This window comes from Orycteropus afer, unplaced genomic scaffold, assembly GCF_000298275.1.
Source record: "Orycteropus afer afer isolate SDZICR_OR568_19922 unplaced genomic scaffold, OryAfe1.0 scaffold00210, whole genome shotgun sequence".
Classification (NCBI taxonomy): Eukaryota; Metazoa; Chordata; class Mammalia; order Tubulidentata; family Orycteropodidae; genus Orycteropus; species Orycteropus afer.
The window spans coordinates 481,922-503,022 of NW_006921797.1; the positions used below are offsets into that span (position 1 = coordinate 481,922).

At 38.3% G+C, this 21,101-nt stretch overlaps 1 protein-coding gene across 1 annotated transcript in view; it reads left to right on the forward strand.

Moving 5' to 3' along the window:
• Positions 1-21,101, forward strand: part of PEX5L (peroxisomal biogenesis factor 5 like) — a 260,974-nt gene that overhangs the window by 128,353 nt on the left and 111,520 nt on the right. Inside the window, exons 5-8 of the mRNA XM_007948257.2 lie at positions 2,542-2,653; positions 12,417-12,611; positions 17,186-17,309; positions 18,416-18,512. Coding sequence (XP_007946448.2) covers positions 2,542-2,653; positions 12,417-12,611; positions 17,186-17,309; positions 18,416-18,512 — 528 coding nt within the window. The remainder of the gene's footprint in view (positions 1-2,541; positions 2,654-12,416; positions 12,612-17,185; positions 17,310-18,415; positions 18,513-21,101) is intronic.

Consider the following 21,101-nt stretch of genomic DNA (forward strand, 5'->3'; position numbering starts at 1 on the left):
TTAAAAATAAAAGAGTACTAGAGGATTTTTCATGGGTTAGAACTACAATTTATATAATAATAGACACTTCTCAATACCATGCCCTCTTTAAAAGGACTCAGTTATTCTTATTTTCTGTCAATAAGATTTGACTAGATTAGATAATGTTAGACTAGCTAGTCTAATCTTATTAAGAAATAACTAAGAATATGGCTATCAAAGAGATAGACATGATATCATACAGCATATTCACACTTTTAAAGTCACAGTTCTATTGGTTGTGTTTAATCTTTGCACCTTATATACCTTAGCCAATGGGCCGATAAGACCTTGAGCCAGGGGCTAGTAGTCAGATTGCACTGCTTGATAAATGCAAGCCTATTATAATAACATCAGTGGTGCCGTATTTGATGGTGACCTTCATCTTCCTTGAATGTTTTAACACAGGTCTCCCTGACAGCCACAGGATTTCACAGCCTGAAGGTGGGCATTGTTTGCTAAAATAGGGCCATGGTCACTAAGCTGATGTCACACAAGATGGGTTCACTACACTAAATACATGATTAAAAGGGTAAATTCTACCAGGAAATATACATTGATATATGGGTATTTTGGAAACTGTTATATATGCACAGTTTGTACATGAACTAACTATAAATGAGATACACATTCTGAAACCCTAGCCACATAGCTCATGTACTATTTGCCTTTTTCAGAATAGCTAACAGAATCATTGATGTTTAGCCATTTTGTCATTGTCTATTCTATTATATTCTCTAATAGTGCTTTCAGCTATATTTTCAGATAATAAAATTGACTCTTATGCCAGAAAATATTATAAATTTCTGCTAAACTCAAATAGACCAGCACTACAAAAAATTCAAAAATGTTTTATCTCAGAAACCTGGGAGGCTCATTCATAATTCCTCAGCATTGAAAATGTTTCCATATCAGTAGGACGGGTGAGACCCAAGAATGTTAGAATTCAGAAAACAAAAATGAGAAAGACTTGGAGTTTCCACTTATGGGTTAAAGGAGAATACTTAAAAAAAAAAGGATTAAGACCAAAACAGACTTTGGATAATTTGATTTCTAGAGAAATCTATGAGTCTATAAATGTAGAATAGAGTAGTATTATATAAGTATTATAAAACTTGTAATAATTGAAGAAATGTTTATCACTGAAACTTGAACACTGAAACAAAAAAGGACATTTCAAAACTTATTCCTTGATAACATCCACAAATTAGTATGTATGAAAATCAAATTGCCAACTTTATGTCAAAATCTTAAACTATAGTGGAGAGCTGAGATTTATCTATATTTATATAATAGCATGAGGATGTCAAAATACCAAATGTACCTCTTGGTTGCCAGTCCCCAAATGATCATTCAATGCTTCCATATTGCTCTTTCAGAAATAATAGAATTACATTTTTTTCTTCTTATCATTATTTAAGTCCCTTGTCATCTCTCATAATCTCTAAGCTATAGTACCACTGACACTGTGCCAATGAAACAATGAAGTGAAAGTGAGTAGAGTCATATAAAATAGTTGGATTCAGTAATACTCAAAAGCACTTCATTTTTTACTTTATGTGTCTTAAAATACAGCATTGCAAATAACTGTTGAAAAATCTGGAAATTTGTAGGCACCTCTTTTTCTTATAAAGTCTGTTTTAAGAAAAACTGATATAAAAAAGTCCCTCCCAAACTAAGACAACTAATTTAAGGATTAACCACTTGTGTAATCTAATTATTTTTTTTCATTTAACCATAGAAAAACAGAATTTGGGCAAGTCTAGATTCAAAGAGGTACAGAATAACAAAGTAAATAGGTGGCTGCCAGTGATAATTAGAGGCCAACCAATCAAGTGGAAAGATGTCTGAAATTATAGAAATCTATTTTACATACAGATTTTCACAAATATATCTCCTAGATACCTGTACAGTTAACATAATCTCTTCTACTCTCTCAAAATAATATTTGTTACTCACTACAAAACCGTTACAAGGCAATATAAGCTGTGTACTAAGGTGATGAACTTTTTAAGAGGGAGAAAAGGACAGTGTTTATCCAAACACATAGATTGGTCTGTGTGCACATAGCACACAGCCATTGACTGACCACTGCTACGTAGAACATGTCAGCTCCAAGTCAGAAACCATTGTTCTCAGTGGGTTCCTTTCATCCTAGTGGGTATGAGATTGGCCCATAGCAACTATGACTCAATAGGTGCCGTTTTCCACATACTGAAATTAGAGACTAATTCTAAAACTATTCTAGAAGAGGGAAAAAAGAGGCTTAAGCTTTAAAACTGTAGTTGGCTGCATCAAAACTGTATTGGTAATGCTAAAAGGCTCATTGCCCACCCCTTGGTATTATTTTTTCCTTTCTTGCCCCCATCCCAATATTTATTTATTTATTGGTTTGTTTTGTTTTTTTATTTATTTATTTTTGGTAGGCTTGCTCTTCTCATTTTGTTGCAAGGCTGCATTTTAATTCATCTGATTCTTCAGTGTGACAAAAGCCCTTTGACACCTGTGTTCATTTATTCTCAGCTGGTGAATGAGCAACAGGAAAGCAGACCCCTCCTGAGTCCCTCCATCGATGACTTTCTCTGTGAAACCAAATCGGAGGCAATAGCAAGGCCAGTAACATCCAATACAGCCGGTAATTCTTTCACTTTTAACTGCTGCGCAAATAGAGTTAATTTTAACTATAATAAAATTTCCATTTTCTTCCCACAATGCATTTTCAGTGGGGAATAATGCTTACAACCAAATGAAACTTTACAATATGCACTATTTGGTATGAATAAATAAATCACTGTTTATTATATAAGAAATTGCAATGTATATGACCTAACCAATTTTGCTGAACGATAGCATACCACTATTAACAGTGCATCATCTTTCAATGCATATTTTCACATTTACTTCCTCGCCTTTCAAGTCACATCATAAAGTTAGAAAATCTTTAAAACAAATGCATCTATTTCAGAGTTAGGTTTGTCGCATTTTTGCTGATGGCCCAATTATTTCTGGAAACATTTTGTATGACAAAAGTCCAGTAAAACAAAAATGTGAATAGTCCCTTCAAGTGGATTGAAATGACAGTTAAAATGTTCTAGATCCCTTGTTATTGGGTGTCATTAAGGCAGCCCTGACTCATGGTGACTCCAGGTACAAAGGGATCTGACCATTGTGGTCCACAGGGTTTTCACTGGCTGAGTTTTGGGAAGTGATCACTAGGGCTTTCTTCCTAGTCCATCTTAGTCTAGACTCTCCACTGAAACCTTTTCAGCATCGTAGCAACCCAGTCACCACTGACAGACGGGTGGTGGCTGCATTTGAGGTGCATTGCTGGGAATGGAACCCAGGTCTCCAACATGGAAGTCTAGAAATCTACCACTGAACCACCATTACCCTACCCCCCATTCCCCCACCTCATGATCTTTAGTATGATATAAAGCCAATTTCATTTTCTGTCATGTAAATGTGTCCCTTCTTACAGCAATGTCTTCAAACATTCTTCTGGAAATAAGCATGCACAAGCAGTAAATCATTGTCTGGCACATGTAGGCACTAGATAAGTATCCATCCAGTGAGCGAATGCAGGCTGCCACTGTGTGAATCTCACCTTTATCAGAGGCCACCTTTCTGCATTGATTTCATTCAGTCTGCATTCACATTCAAGGCATGTTGCTCAAATAAGAAAGAAAAAATGATGTTCTGAATCAAAGAAGAAAGGTTATGTTGAGTGTGCAGGATAGAATTTAACAGAAAAAGAAGAGTATAATCACATACCACCTTGTTAAAGTTGTTTCATTTCACCATTGTGGCTTTAGCTTGCTGTTGGCTTGCTTTTTATTATATGTCTAAGTAAGTGAAGAAAATTGCAGTCATGGAAATTGTGATCATTTTTTTTCAAAAATGCTGGAAATTACAACTACAAGAGTAACTAACACAAGACAGAAACACTTTATGTGGGAATGTAGTCTATAGGTTCTGTGTTCATATCACAGCTCTGACACTCAGCAGCTCTGTGTCCTTGGACAACTTGATTAACTAAATCTCAGTTTCTTCTATCTAATAAAACTAAGGTCTGTATCTCATACAAGAGTTCCTGGGTGGTACAAAAGGTTAAGCACTTGACTATTAAACGAAAGGTTGGTGGTTTGAACCCACCCAATGGTGCCTTGGAAGACAGGCCTGGCAATCTGCTTCTGCAAGGTCATGGCTTTGAAAACCCTAAAGAGCAGTTCTATTCTGCACACATGGAGTCGCTATTAGTCAGAACTGACCATCAACAACAACAGACCTCATAGGCTACTTGAGAAGATTAAATGAAGTCATCTGTATAAGCGCTTAACACAGTGTAAGTTCTAGCTGGTATTATCATTACTGATAGATACCCAGTGAAAAACAATATTCCCAACACTTCCCTTTCAAATTCAGTAACTTTTTCACATCAAATCCAAGCAACATTTTTCTAAATTCAACTCTCACTTTGCGTAATCAAACAGATAAAATTATACTTGGTGAAATTTAGACAAAAAATTAAGCAAGTTCAGAAACCATCAGGTCAGATCTTCCTTCTGACCTCTGAAAAAGGTGTAGCTCACCCCTTTGAAACCATAGAGCTACCCCCAGAAAAGTACACAGAAGCTTTGTTTCTCCAGTTGCAGGCAAAAAATGGGCTTCTGGTGGGCCCATGACAATTATCTGCACTGAGAAGTTCCTGCTGTTCTAGAAGAAACCACAAAGAATAGAATTCCTCAGATCTTCATTCTAGTACCTTCTACACTTTCCAATTCACACTGATACCAAAACTAAGTCACTTAGCAGGGATCCATCCTTAGGAAGAGTAGCGTAAGATTAAATTCAAAAGCTATATTTTGTCTTGATTCTTCAAACATAGTAAAGATAGACCTGTGAAATATTAGAGAGGAAAAATCAAAAGAATGTATAATTTCTCATGACCCCAATACAGACAGGATTGTCCTTCAAAGTAAGGGGTCTGTTTATATGATGGTCTTAGACTATGTGTGTTTCTTTTCTCATCCTTGGCATTCAGGGCATCTGGATTACACAGGTTTTGATTCTGGAGGAAGACTCCCATTTGATAATGTATTATTTACCCTTAAAAATATATATCAAGGCAAAAACATTATAATTTTTTACATCTCTATGGAAGACAGTCCTTATATAAGAAATATCTTTCTCAAGAATTGGTCAAATGATGTTTTTTTCCCCTTTACTAACTATGAAAGAATATTCATCGTCTGCTTTATTAAAAATGAAACAAAACAAAATCTGTTACTGTCTATTCGATTCCAGCTGATTTTGCTCTGTAACCATGTTACAGAATAAAACATCTCCATAGAGTTTTCTTAGCTATAATCTTTACATAAACAGATCACCAGGCCTTTGTTTGTGGCACTTCTCGGTGGGTTTGAACCACCAACCTTTAGGTTAGTTGTTGGGTGCAAATTGTTAGTGCTGCCTAGATAAGTTCTAAATTATAATTTTTGAACTATCTTAATTTCTATTTTTTACTGTCTTCTTTAATACTAACTTCTTGTCATCCCATGATGGTATATTTCAAGTGACCAAATAATGATATTTTCCACTTTCTTGCCGTTAACATCCTACATTCCCTTGCATTTGTCTTCAATCCAAGTAGACAGCTAATTCCTTTGGCCCTCTCAAATTATATCCATAGTAGTAGTAGCTAAACCAAAATTGTTGCTCATATCCTGTATCTTAAAAAGGTAAATAAATGTATATTACACATGGATTCATATGTCAAATGCTCTAAGCATTAGTCTACATTAGATATTTTAAGATATCAGTTGTATTATAATACAGGTTATTAAGAATTGTAGCAATAACTTGATACTCTGTAAGCTTTCAAGAAAGCCTAATTATGTTTCAAAACACAAAACAGACACTTTTTCCAAAGAACTAGAAAAATGAGATCCTTGGCTTACGTGTATTAATGTACATCATCTGAAAGTATTTTCTACATAATCTTGAATTATTAGGTGAAAAATTACTATAGAAAAAAGATTTTGCAAGCCTCGAAAAAATTTATTCTTACTTCTTGATATCTAGGGGAAAAATTACCATTAACAAAGTTCACCATCCTGCCACAACCACCTAGCAAAATATCACAACTGCTAAATTAGTGTAATATTTAAAAAGTATATTTATATGAAACCCAAATATGAGCCCAATGGTATACCTTTTAAGAGAAGGTTTAGAAATATGGATCATAGCTTTAATTACACATTCCATGAAAAAGGAAAGACTGATTGAATTATGTAAATCTAATTTATTTGACATCACTGACCAAATCCTACCTAAAGTACTTTGATTTGTAGCCACCATATTAGAGAATATGAACTATGTTTTCTGGAATGCCAGGTACATTACAAGACAGAACTGAGCACGTCAGCTCCTTGAGCCATATTCTTAACTGAACCAGTTAAGGTTACTCCTTGATCTGTCCTCTCTGACCATTCCATGTATATTTATTGCTCTGGAGAAATTCAAAGGTTCATTACACTGTAATGGTATTAAATAGCATTGCACTTATCAAAGTATCAAAGTAGGGCTTTAATATCCATTATCATCAAGTAGATTCCAACTCATAGAGACCTACAGGACAGAGTAGAACTGCAGCATAGGGTTTCCAAGGCTGTAGTCTTTACAGAAACACTACCTCATCTTTCTCCCACAGAGCTGCTGGTGGGTTTGAACCACTGACCTTTTGGTAGCACTTAACCACTACACCACCAGGGCCCGGGCTTCATAATAAGTGCTATTTTATTCTAACAGTTCTAAGCAGCTTCACTTCCCAGGCCCAAGTAATCTAGTATTCATAAATATTTTCAGTGCCCAGTTCAGTAGGCTGTCCTCTTCAATTAGGTGTTCTTGAAATAAACAGAAGCAAGTACTTAGCTAAAGTATTATCTTTCATCCTTAGGAAATTCCACCCAATGGAATTAAGTCATTAAAAAAGGGGGTTTCTGGGATGGCTAGCCACTTAAATCATGTCTCAGACTACTCAAATTGCCAAATAATGTCGTGCTAAACAAAAGATTGGAAAGCCCTATCTGTAAAGTCAGCACTCTGCCTTGGGTTCAGATAAAGTTCAGAGAGAAGTGGTGAAAAACACTGGCTTTGGAGGGACGGGCTTGTCTTTGAGCTGTGGAAGACACAGTTGTATTAATTTCCTATTGCAGCCATAAAAATGACCACAAACTTAGCCTCTTAAAACAATGCAAATTTATGATCTTACAGTTTGGAAGGTCAGAAATCCTGAAATAAGGGTGTCACCAGGGCTGCATTCCTTCTAGAGGCTATAGAGGAGAACCACATTTCCATTCCTTTTCCAGCATCTACAGGCTATCTGCATTCCTTGGCTCGTGGCTCCTTCCTCCATTTTCAATACTAGTAGTATTGTTGTTGTTCTGTGCCGTTGAGTCACGCCCGACTCATAGTGACCCCAGTGTAGCACGTTCAAATCCACTATTCAGTCTCTGTCTCTCTCTCTCTCTCCCTGCTCTCTCTGTAGTCTGTGCCTCCCTCTGACCTCTCATATCTCCTTTCTGACCCTGACCCACCTGCCTCCATCTTATTAGGACCTTTGTGTTTATATTGGGCTCACCAGGATACTCCAAGATGATCTTTCCATCTCACAATCCTGATTTAATCACATCCACAAAATCTTTTTTGTGATGTAAGGTAGCATTGTCACAGGTTCCAGGGATTAGGACATGGACATATTCAAAGGGTCATTATTCTGTCTACCATGCCATCTGTGTAACTTTGGGCAAGTTTAATTTAATATCCTCAAGCCTCAGTTTTCTCATAAGTAAATTTAGAATACCTAGTTCACAGAGTATTATGAGACTTAAACAAGAGCATACTTGTAAGCATTTAAAATCCAAATAAACAAACCCATTGCTGTTGAGAAGCTGCTCTGGTAGCATAGTGCCTAAGGCACTTGACTGCTAACCAGAAGGCTGGTGGTTCAAACCCAGCAGCCACTCCTCGGAAAGAAGGTTGGGCAATCTACTTCCATAGCGATACTGCCTCAGAAACCCAAGGAGGGGTCACTATGTGTCGGATCCGACTCCATGGCAGTGGTTGCATTCATTGCACATTGCTGTTGAGTCAGTTCCAACTCATAGCAACCCTTTAAGCACTTACTACGTTATATATGGTCAATGAATAGTTTTTATATTTATTTCCAACCTCATACATCTAGTCTTCTTGAAGTGTGAGTGTTTTCAACAGAGTCTCCTAGTACTGGTAAATATTTATTTCAATTAGTACAAAGCTGACACTGTTCTAAGAGCTTTGGACAAAGCATTTCATTTAATGTTTCAGTCTGTGAAGTAGAGTTTTACTTTAGGCAGGAGAATACTAAGACTCAGAGCAACTAAGTAACTTGATTTGTCCCAGATCATTTCACCACTGTCCTATATTGTCTTACTTTATGTACAGTGGCTAGATAACATCAAGACACCCAGATGGGTTAGCTGAACTAAAGTGAAGACGACAGGACAAAGTGCTACATGGAATAACTAGGAAAATACAGACCACTTTCAGAAGCCACTGAGCTGGGCAATCACCTTGGTACAGCAGACAGGGATGAAGAGAATGACTCCTTTGGGCAGTGGAACCACACAGCTCATGAATCTGTGAGAGGTGACAAGTTCCTGGGTGGAATAAACACAAACACTTTGCATTTGACTACTAACCTGAAGGTTGACGGTTCAGATCCACCCGGTGGCACTATGGAAAGTAGGCCTGGTGACCTGCTTCCATAAAGACTACAGCCAAGAAAACCTTATGGAGCAGTTAGTCCTACTCTGTAACACGTGGGGTTACCAGGAGTCAGAATCAACTCTATGGCAAAAGGTTTGTAAGAGGTGGTTAATTAATTTAAATACACAGATACTGGACCCCCAATTTTTTTGTGCCTAAGCAAATCTTTAAACTCGAGTTAAGAAAATCAGCACAGCAGACAGCCTCATCCATACCAAGGTATGCTGTCTTTGAAGCCCATATGGAGCAATGAGACACTTATTTTTCAATCTTAGCTAACGGATACACACATGCACTTTAAGCAGCACTTGTCTCCCTCCAGAGGGTGAAAGACTGCACCACTCTTTTATGCTTTTGAAATTGACATCCCTGGGGACTCACCCAGCTTCAAAGCTGGCCTTTTGACCTTAACCACCTCCTTCATCAACTTGGTAACAAACAAGGGCTTTTGTGGGCCTTGAGCATTTGTTTCACATTTTCTGGGGAAAGAACAAAGGAACCAAGAGCTCAGAACAAACACAGGAGATGCCGAGAATACTTTGGAGAGGAGAAGAATGGTACTGAGCCAAGTTTGAATTCATAATTCACTCTCTTTAGTAATTGATCTGTACTGAATGATGAGAAGCAGATATAGAATTAAATTAATACTCATCAGTTATTATTCTGTAACAAATGCACTTCCTATATACAAGTAGACTATTCCTAGATAATTTGCTACAAAAAGAAGTCCAGAAGCAAGTGACTAATTCCTAATTATGCAACTGGGGGGGAAGGGGGAAGAAGAAGAAGAAGAAATATATGGTATTCCAGAGACTTTCATCAACTTCATTCCTTCTATTATAAGGAAATCATGTTGGGCCTAGAATCTCTGCCAATGTAACAGTGGCCTGCAAATTTCTGGTTACATGTTCAATGGACATGAAGTGTGTGGCATGCTAGCCTATCTTGGCTGCCTGCCATGCTTGAGTTTTAGACCTAGAGCAAGGCAACTTAGCTCTGAAAACCAGTTCTTTTCCCTCACACTCAAGTACTTCTCAGCTGCAAAGCATTCCTCCTGTCTCAGAGAGTGGCAGCACTGGAAAGTGACTCTGAGCAACTCAGGAAGACTCAGATGAGATAAGCTGACACTTTCAGCCATTTTGTGATAAAATTACATAATAGGATACTCGCAGAACCAATATCTCAGTCTCATCCTCCATTTCACTCCCAGTGGAGTTTCCTCTTTTTGTCAGTATGTGATTCTGGATCTTGCCTGAAATAGAAATGAACAGAGAAAATGTGAGGAGATCAACAAAAAGGAAAAGGAAGGAAAAACATCCTAAATTAGCCACCAAGGAATAGAAGTAACATTTATTTAGTACCTAGTGTATGCCTGGCACTTTACACACGTTGTTGTTATGTGCTGTTGAGTCAGACCCCACTCATAGTGACCCCTCCTTGGGTTTCCGAGGCAATATCACTACAGAAGTAGAATGCCCAACCTTCCTTCCAAGGAGTGCCTGGTGGATTTGAACCTCCAGCCTTCTGGTTAGCAGTCAAGTGCCTTAGGCACTGCACTACCAGAGCTCCTTATATATTTTAATCCTCATCTCAGACCTAAAGGAACCAAACTAAACCAAACCAGTTGCTGTGGAGTCAGCAACCCCATATATGCCAAGTAGAACTTGTTCTATGGGGTTTTTAATGCTGTGACTTTTCAGAAGCAGATTGCCTATTAATTCCCCATTTTGCAAATAAGGAAACTGAAATGCAGAGAAATCAAGAAATTTACCCCAAGTCACACACTGAGCCCTTGAGGAGCCTGTTTTTTTTTTTTTTTCACCTTACCACCCAACATACAACCACTGTGATTTGTGATTGCAATCAGAAAACAAGATTTTTAAGAGTACAGTTTGTGACACACTATCTTAAGGATCCTGTAGGGGTGCTCAACTTATGAAGGTGTTATATTGCACAAGAAGTCTGAGTGGTAAGCTCTGTTGAGCCCTGGCCCTGCCTTGAATGCAGAGGGGCTCAGATGGAAGAGTGTTGGAATATCTGCAAAACTTCATTCTCCACCAGGAGTAAAAGCTAGGAGAGCCAATGAGGAAAGGTGAAGGTCAGTAGTAGGGCCTGGTTCTTAAGGATGTATGAGGGTATGAACAGAAGAGTGCCTGCACCACCTCTGTTGTTGTTGTTGTTGTTAAGTGCCGTCGAGTCGTTTCCGACTCATAGCGACTCCATGCACAGCAGAACAAAACACTGCCCGATCCCGCACCAGCCCCACAATCCCTGCTATACTTGAGCCCATCATCGCAGCCACCATATCAATCCATCTCCTTGAAGGCCTCCCCCTCTTTCGTCGACCCTCCACCCTACCAAGCATGACATCCTTCTCCAGGGAATGGTCCCTTCTTACAACATGACCAAAATAGGTGAGACGAAGTCTGGCCATTCTTGCTTCCAAGGAGCATTCTGGCTGCACTTCCTCCAGGACAGATCTGTTAGTTCTTTTAGCAGTCCATGGTACTTTCAGCATTCTTCGCCAGCACCACAACTCAAAAGCATCAACTCTTCTTCGGTCTTCCTTATTCTTTGTCCAGCTCTCACATGCATATCAGGCGATTGCTTTCTTAAACCGACTGGGAGAAGAGATCATAGGCCAGGAAGCCACCAGGACTGATCAGAAGCCAATTCTCCCTGGGGAAGCAGCACAACCTGATGGAGAGGTGGGGCTGGAGGGAGCCTCTTTAATTTGGATTTTCTGTTGCTCACAAAGAGCTAGTCAAACACTTGTTATGTGCACTTCCAAGAGAAAGAAGAATGGAAGAGTCTCAAAGCTTGTCTTTTTAATTCTCATTTGCCTAGTTTGCATTTGAAGAAATTATAATTTCTTCTTTTATTACAGTATTTATTGCAATGTGATCAACTTGCTAGGGAGCAAAAGTGTTTCAGTTTTATGGTTTGTTACACCCAAATTTAAATTTGCATATCAAACAGAAAAGGCATTAACATGTGTACCTATTCATCAACTGTGGATTACAAAATACTTCTCTAGTGTGAGCCCAAACAGCAAGCTATTTTCTGATTAAATTACTTAATTAAATAAATGATGATTAATAGCATTCCTTTATACCCTGTATACTTAAGAAGTTTAAAATTAAAACAAAAGGACACTCAGACACCTCACCAAATCCTTCTCATAACTGTTTTGCAAGTATGTCTCTAAATATGATAGTGATACCCTTCTCTGGGAAAAAAAAAAAAAAATGCAACCTAAAATAAACCTTCTCTATAAATAAAGCAAAACAAGAAGTAAGTAGTACCTGAACTCAGATTCAATTTTAGCATTTTAATTTCATTCAAAGCCTGATCACTATTGAGGCTGGTCCAAGTTCTGTCTTATTGAAGTTCACTGAGGCAAAGAAAAAGAACATGCAGCAAGAAATTCCAGGCTAACTACAGCCAATCTTTATAAATTAATGGGGAGCTAACTTAATGTGATGCCTCTAGCACACTATAAACACAAAATGTCTTCTGTCCCCAACTGAAACCAATTTTTCAAAATGATTTAGAAGCAGTAAGTGAGTTTGTCTTCACCTCTTCCATCTCAGTATTGACCACAGGCCTGGATCTCCTGGACCTGAGTGAACCAGTCTCTCAAACTCAAACCAAAGCCAAGAAGTCAGAGGCCTCATCGAAAACCTCATCCCTCAAGAAGAAGGCTGATGGATCTGACCTCATCAGTGCAGATACTGAGCAGAGAGGCCAGCCTGTCAGAGTCCCCGAGACTTCATCCTTAGATTTAGGTAAGACAATGGCTTTCATCTGCTGCTGTTCAACCTTGTCCTGCTGGAAAACAGAAGTTTACCAACTGAGTGTTGCTACAACAAGGAAGTTCCATAAATGACATTAAGACAGTGATCAAATGAATGGAAAAGATGAATTCTATTTGGGAAATTAATCAGGGCACAGGTCCTTTTATTTAAAAAAAAAATTTTAATGAAAATACACACTTTTTACATGCACAGTTCATTGACAATGGTTATATACTTCATATCGTGTTGTCTTTCTCCCTATCTCTGCCTGTATTGTTTCACTACCAGTGGACTCTCTGCCCCTCAAAGTTAACAGTATTTTGAAATTACTACTGTCTATTTTTTGGAGCTTTGGTGGCATAGTGCCTAAGGCATTTGACTGCTAACCAGAAGGCTGGCGGTTCAAACCTACCAACCACTCCTTGGAAGGAAGGTTGGGCAATCTACTTCGGTAGTGATACTGCCTCAGAAACCCAAGGAGGAGTCACTATGAGTCAGATTCGACTCTATGGCAGTGAGATTGTCTATTTAATCTCATATAGATAATTTTTTAAGAAAGTGAAATGCTCAAGGCAAACATTCTTTATTAAATGAACTAAATTGTTGTTTAGTTTAAAGGTGACTTTATGGGACAGTTTCAATTCAAGGCTTAAATTTGTTCCTATGCAATAGATTGGGGGTTCCTCCAATTTCAATGTATCCAGTATGTCTGATTTCCAATAGGAAATTTTTTAAATAATATTTTATTGTGTTTTAAGTGAAAGTTTACACAGCAAATTAGTTTTCCCTTTAACAATTTTTATACAAATTGTTCCATGTCATCGTGACATTTTTTACAAAGTATCAGCATTGTCATTATTCCCTCTTCTGTTTATTCTGTTTCCATTCATCTAGCTTCCCATTCCCTCCGTGCCTTTTCATCTTTGCTTTTGTGTAAATGTTGACATTTTGGTCTCATATAGTTCATTGTTTGAGGGAGCACATTACTTACAGGTGTTACTGTTTATTTCATAAACCAATCTATCATTTGGCTGAAGGGTTACCCACAGAGATAGCATCGATTCCATGTTCAAAGGTTATCCTAGGGTAATAGTTTCAGGTGGTCCTCTGGTTTCTGTGGTCCAGTAGGTCTGGCCTTTTAAAAGAATTTGAGTTGTTTTGTACATTTTTATTCCATCCTGTCAGGGACCTTGTACTGTGATCCTTATCAGAACAGTCAGTATTAGTACCAGTAAGATTTTAAAGTTCAGTTCCACATTTTTTCCTCTTTTTGATCAATATCCAACTACTGGGTCCTTGATCAAAACATTCAGTACTGGTAGCCAGGCTCCATCCATTTCTTCTGGTTTCATGACAAAGGAGGCAGTAATTCATGGGAGCAATTAGACCTGCAGCCCATTTCTTCCTGATTCCTGGGGAGCTTGTTCTTTTCTTGTTGGATTGAGAGTTCACCTTTGAGTAATTGGTATTGATTAATTCACTCAGTTATTCAGCTCAGATGTACTGAGTTCTTGATAGATGTCAGGCACTGTGTTTACGAATGAAATAAGACATTGGCCTTGCCATCTAAGAGTATTCAGTCTTGTGGGGAAGACATATAAGTAAAAACTCTACCACAAGGTCAAAGGTCAGCCAAACTAAATAGCAGAATGTAACATGTTTGGAAATATATTTGATCTGATGATGATTGAGGGCTTGCACAATGTACAGGGACTTTGCTACATGACTTACATCTATTAGTTCACTAAATTCCCACAACTCTTTGAAATAAGTGAGGAACCAGGTTTTGAAAATGTCAGTAATTTTCCCAGGATCTCACAGTTAGTAAGATGTAAAGATAGAACTGAAACCTAGCTCTAAATGAACTCAAAATCCATGCTTTTATCCACTCTATTCCACATCTTCTTGAATAAGGTGGTAGTATTATAGAGAGTCAAAGAGAACATGTGTCTGTTCTGGCTGTCACAGACTGGCATGTGTGTGTGTTTACATACATATTCATAAAATGAGCACATTAGTAACTAGTCCATAAGATTGTTACGAAGATTAAACAGGATATACATGTAAAATCACTTAGCACTGTGATGTGTACATGTTAGATGGTCAAGAGTTAACTTACTCATTTGTTAAGTAAACATTTCTCTGAGTGCCTGCTGTGTTCCAGGTATATGCTATGTGCCAGAAACACAAAAATAATAAAAACTCTCTGTCCCAAAGTAAGCTCTGGTGGTGCAGTGCTTAAGGCATTTGATTGCTGACCAGAAGTTTGGTGGTTCAAACCCACCAGCCACTCCATGGAAGGAAGATGGGTTATCTACTTCCATAAAGATTTATCACCTTGGAAACCCAATCAGGGTTGCCATGAGTCAGAATCAACTCGACTCAATGGCAGTGGGTTTAGGGTTTTTTATTTTATTTTATTTTATTTTTATTTTTTTGGTCCCTAAGTAAGTTTACAGTCTAGTGGGTAGATAGTGAAAATATAAAATGATTATAATAAAATATATTCAATGTACTGCATTTATAAGGAGCTCTGGTAGCATAGTGGATAAAGCACTTGACTGCTAACCAGGTCAGTGGTTCAAACGCACCAGCCACTCTGCAGAAGGAAGATTGGGTCATCTACTTCCATAAAGATTTACAGCCTTGGAAACCCAATGAGGTCACTATGAGTTGGAAATGACTCGATGGCAGTGAATTTGCTTGGGTTTATACTACATATGGGCGACAGTTTAGACACTACATTAACACATTCATCGAGCTCCTAACTTAGCCTAGAACTTAGAGAAAATGTCTTAAAGGAAGTACTGTGAGAGCATTTTCAGGGATTAGTAGGAATTTGCCTGATGAAAAAGATGAATCAGGAAAGGGATGAGGAGGACAGGGCAGAACATCCCTGGTACAAAGACAGAGATTTAGAAGCAAAGAAGACAGATAAACACAAAGATGTGTCTTTTCAAGTAAATATATGTATTTATTTAGTAAAGAATGGTATTCAAGGATGGTGGAATGGTGCTAATAAGCCTGAGAGTCACCTAAACCAATGACCATCAAGTTGATTCCAAATCATCGTGACCCTATAGGACAAGGCAGAACTGCCACATACTGTTTTCAAGGCTGTAGATCTTTGTGGAAGAAGACTGCCTCATCTTTCTCCTGTGGAACAGCTGATGGGTTCAAACTGTTGACTTTTTACTAAAACAGCCTAATGCCTTAACCACTGTGCCACCAGAGTTCCTTTGAGTCACCAGGGGTCAGACAATGGTAGTCTTGGATGTCATGCCCTTAGGATTTGGGAAAGGCAGAATGTTGAAGGGTTTTACGCAAAGGAGTGACATGAACAGATTCTATTTCAGAAAAACCCTACCAGCTCTGGTGGATGTGTGGAGAATGGAATGGAGGCAGAGAGACCAGCACAGCCATCCAAGATAGTGACAAGGGAGAAGGTGAAGGGAAAATAGATTCCAAAAATATTATAACAGGACTTGGGAGCTGAATGAATGTGTGTACATGACTGAGGAAGACAGAGTGTGACAAGCTCTGTGACAGGGGATAGGAGAGAGACAAGAGGGAATTAAGGAGTCAAGAGGAAAAATATTGATTCAGTGTTGAATCAGTTATATTTTAGGGGCCTGTAGGACTTCAAAGCAGCCCTGGTGGCACAGTGGTTAAGCACTAGGCTGCTAACCAAAAGGTGAAAAGATGTGGCAGTCTGCTTCTGTGAAGATTACAGCCTTAAAAACCCTATGTGGCAGTTCTACTCTGTCTTTTAGGGTTGCTATGAGTCAGAATCTACTCAACAGCAATGGTGGTTTTTTGTTTCTTTGTTTCTGTTTTTGTTTTGGTGGAACTTCTATGTGGAGCTGTCCAATAGACTATTGAATGTAGAGGTCTAGAACTCAGGAAAGACAATTGAGCAGAAAATGGAGATTTGAAGTCAAAAGCCTATGAGTGGGTGTGGCAACCATGGGTATAGATTAAATCTTCCTGGGATAGATTGTAGAGAAAGAGACAAGAACCAATCTACTGTTCAAACTAGTTGCATCCACAAGATCCTCTATCCCCTGCCACCTCTCTTTGGACAAAAACTTTATAACTCTCTCTACTGTTTCCTCACGATCAGTGTGTTCTGGGTTTATTCAGTTGTACAAGTTAATAAACCAAATGTATATATTTGTGTAAAACTATGCTACTCCTTGGAAGAAAGGTTGAGCAATCTACTTCCATAGTGATACTGCCTCGGAAACCCAAGGAGGGGTCACTATAAGTCAGATCCAACTCAACAGCAGTGAGTTTGCTTTGGTTTGCCTCAAGTTCTAGGGACGAATATTGCCAGGATGGAGCTTGTACAACTTGGACTCTGCTAACTTGAGTACAATTTCAGTGATTTTTTGAACTTATAATTCTTTTGTATAATTGCATGGGCACTGAAGGGAAATCACTTGTTCTTAGTTTGATGAAGTAAATTCAGATTCTAAGACTTCTCAATCTTAATCAATCTCTCTTCTTTTCTCCCCACCTCATACTTCCCACCTGCCCTTCCTCCATTCCCCTCTCCTTAATAGACATTCAAACACAATTGGAAAAATGGGATGATGTTAAGTTTCATGGAGATCAAAATACTAAGGGGCTTCCAATGGCAGATAGAAAGTCATGCTCATCTAGAACTGGATCAAAAGAGCTTTTATGGTAAGATATTTAATATGAGAAAATAGCCTGTCTCAGCTTCATTTATGTGTGTTTTTCTTATGTGCTGAAATAACCAATGACTTTTCAGATATTTTATCATCATTTTTTACTGTGTTTTCAGATACTTTTTCATCATGTTTCAACTCCTACACATTAATGTTAATAACTGTGATTTCTAATCAAACCAGTTGCCAAAGAGTCGATTCCAAGTGTGTCAGAGTAGAACTGTGCTCCATAGGGTTTGCAATTGTTGATCATCAGCCCTTTTTTACCTCTGGGTGGACTTGAACCTGTAACCTTTCAGTTAATCAGCCAAGTGTGTTAACATTTGCACCACCCGAAGACTCCAGTGTGGCTTCTACAAATGCTAAATTATATCATCTGAATTGTCAGAAATTAGCCAGTAAAGATTTTGAGAGATACATGATTGGACATTTGTTGTTGAAGTTCTGAATGTGTAACTGAGCTCATCAGTCAAAATAGGTATGTGTATTTTGTACGAGTGTATTCGATATAATAGCACATGAATTTTTATTAAAATTATGTCTTTCTGGTTACACAGGTAACCTTTTCTGGCTTACTTAATCATGTGCTGTCAGATCATGCAAGTATTAAGAAAAGCCATTGATGCCCATGAGGAAATCTAGCCACCTAAGTTTTACCAGTATCTTTAAAGCTTCCTAATGGGTAGCATGTTTCAGTCTCCTGTTGTCCTCATATAATCTCCACTTACTATGATGTTTCAGAGTCTATGTGAAGACTAAATCACACCTGAAACACTTTGTGCACAATCTTCCCCTAATAAAACAGTATCTGTTTAATAAAGCAGAATTTCTATAGCAAAACCATTGCATTTAATTTTTGCACATAATTGAACTGAATTCTAAATTATATGGAGATGGTAACACTTAGCACATTGCAGCCACTTATGAAATTCTGGAAATGGTCATCATAATCAAAATACATAAAGCTTAACTTTCTTTAAAGTTCTGACAAGAGCTGTGTTTCTGCACTCTCAGTGATCCAAATTAACTAGGTTCTTGGTTGGAGTTCTAGTTCAACTTCTCTCTCAGTGTATTCTAATTTACCTATTGCATCCCTTATAGGTCCTCAGAGCACAGATCTCAACCAGAACTGAGTGGTGGGAAGAGTGCCCTCAACTCGGAGTCAACTTCAGAGTTGGAATTAGTGGCTCCAACACAGGTAACAAAACTGATTCTTCAATGAAAGCATCTTTTAAAATAAATAATATTTATCATAAACACTTCATTTCAATTTTGCACAAAAGTTTTGAAATATGTTTTCTATATTTTGTATTTCATGTGCTTTCCTACTCAGTATCTATCTCAGTGTTTAAAATAACTGGTGATATATATACATTTGGCTGGAAAACGTGTTAATGAATTCACTGTGTACTTAGCACTCTTCCTTGTCCTACCATTTACTGTTCCGTTATTTTGCAATACAAAATCTGTTCTACTCCAGCATTAGCACTATTTATGTAACAGAACACAAAAAGAGGAAATTAATCATGAGTGTTCATTCACGTCCATGCCCTATGGAAAAGGCACTTTACATAGGAAACCTAACTATCACATTAAAATAAATTGGATGCTGAAGAATATATAATTATCATATTAGTGGTAATGATAATAAAAGCTACCATTTATGAGTGTCCACTAAGTGTTAGAGACTTTACTCTGTTAGAGACTTTATCTTGTAGCTGACACTCAACCCTATGGAGAATTATTATCCTGATTTTAAAGGCACTTTAAATAGTCTCAGCTAAGTCAGGTACCTTGTCCTGGGCCACCCAGCTAGTCATTGGTATAAGCAGGGTATGAACCCAGATCTGTCTTTCCCCTACTTGACTCTCAACTCTGATATAAATAGCTTATCAGTAACTAGTAATCTCATTTGGTTAATACTGTTCCAAGGGACTCAAAATCGGCCTCAATCTTTTCCTTCCCTTGCACAATTTCTAAGGGTAAAGCCTTGATCCAAAATCATAAAGCTCTCTTAAGAAGTGTATTCCACATTCATGAACTCAGGGAATTTAAAATCCAGTTAAAGAGAGACTACATTTTTAGGAAAATAAGTAAATGAAGTGAACGAGAAAGATTTTCTTGAGTTTACTAGATAAGATGTTGAAACTAAGAGAAAAATACACTGTCTGAGGTAAAATAAGGAGCTCTGGTGGCATAGTGCCTAAGGCCTTTGACTACTAACCAGAAGGCTGGCGGTTCAAACCCACCATCCACTCCTCGGAAGGAAGATTGAGCAATCTACTTCTGTAGTGATATCGCCTTGGAAACCCAAGGAGGGGTCAATATGAGTTGGATACGACTCCACGGTGGTGAGTTTGGAGTTTTTTCGAGGTAAAATAAAGGGCTAATTATAATAGCAAACATTATTGAGTGTTGTGATAAGAACTTCTAATATATAGTATCTCATTTGCTCTTGACATATGGCTCTATGAAGTAAGTTCACTTATTACCTCATTTTATAGATGGTAAAACTAAGGCACAGTGAGATTTTAAAAACTTGTCTATGGATTGACAACTAATAAGTGGCAGAGTGGAGGACACAGATAATGAGGAAATGTTAAGGAAATGGAGGGCCTTTAGGAAGCTCTCCAGGCAAGATACACTCATATTAAGTTGGGTGAAGGGAAAGGCAATCTACAATAAGGAAGAGGTCAGCACAAAATGATCAAAGTGAAGGAAGACACTGGGAGGAACCCAAGAGGTAAAGGCAACAAAGGAAATGCTATTACATACCCAATCCTGCAATAACAATAATAACAATAATCTACAAATGGACACCTAGATAGACACACAAACTGAACAGAAGTGGGAAGGCAAATGGGGCTACATCCACAAGCATATATAGGTTTGACAGAGGATATTTCTACCTATGTATATATATATATATATATGCTACAAATATGTCCATGAATATATAAAGTTATGAAAACTTTTTAGCCATAACCCAACACCTTGAAGGAGTGAGTTACTGGGCCTGTGAGCTCAGGACCATAGTCTTGGGGAACCCCAAGTTCAGTTGGCATAACACAGTCCACAAAGACAATGTTCTACATCCTACTTTGGTGAGTGCAGCCTGAGGAATAAAAAGCTGGTGGGTGGCCGGCCACCTAAGGTGCAACTATTGGTCTCTGTCTAGAGTAAGGAAGAGTAAAGAAATCCAAAGATGCAAGGAAACAATTGGTCCGAAGGACTAATGGACCACGTGAACTGCAGTTTCCATGACCCTGAGAGTAGAACTAGATGTCGCCTGGCTACACTGCTGACAACTCTGAAAGGGATCAAAATGGAATAGGATGGAGGAAAAATGTGGAACAAAATGGAAAATCATAAAAAAGACCAGGCTTACTGGTCTGACAGAGACTAGTGGCACAGAGACTAGTGACACCCCCTTAAACACCCTTCAGGCCTGGAACTGAACACATCCCTATGGCTCAACTTTCAGCCAAACAGTAGGCAAGCCTATAAAGTGTAGTAACACTGGGGAGGTCCACACTCCTTAGAACAATCAACCATCAACAATTTAAGATCAGAAGAGCAGGATTTTCCCAGGGATAAAGTTCAAAAGACAGGAAGGGATATGAAGGAAAATCCATTGCCGTCGAGTCGGACACGATTTATAGCGACCCCTCCTTGGGTTTCCAAGGCAATATCACTATGGAAGTAGATTGCCCAACCTTCCTTCCGAGGAGTGGCTGGTGGGTTTGAACCACCAGCCTTCTGGAGCAGTCAAATGCCTTAGGCACTA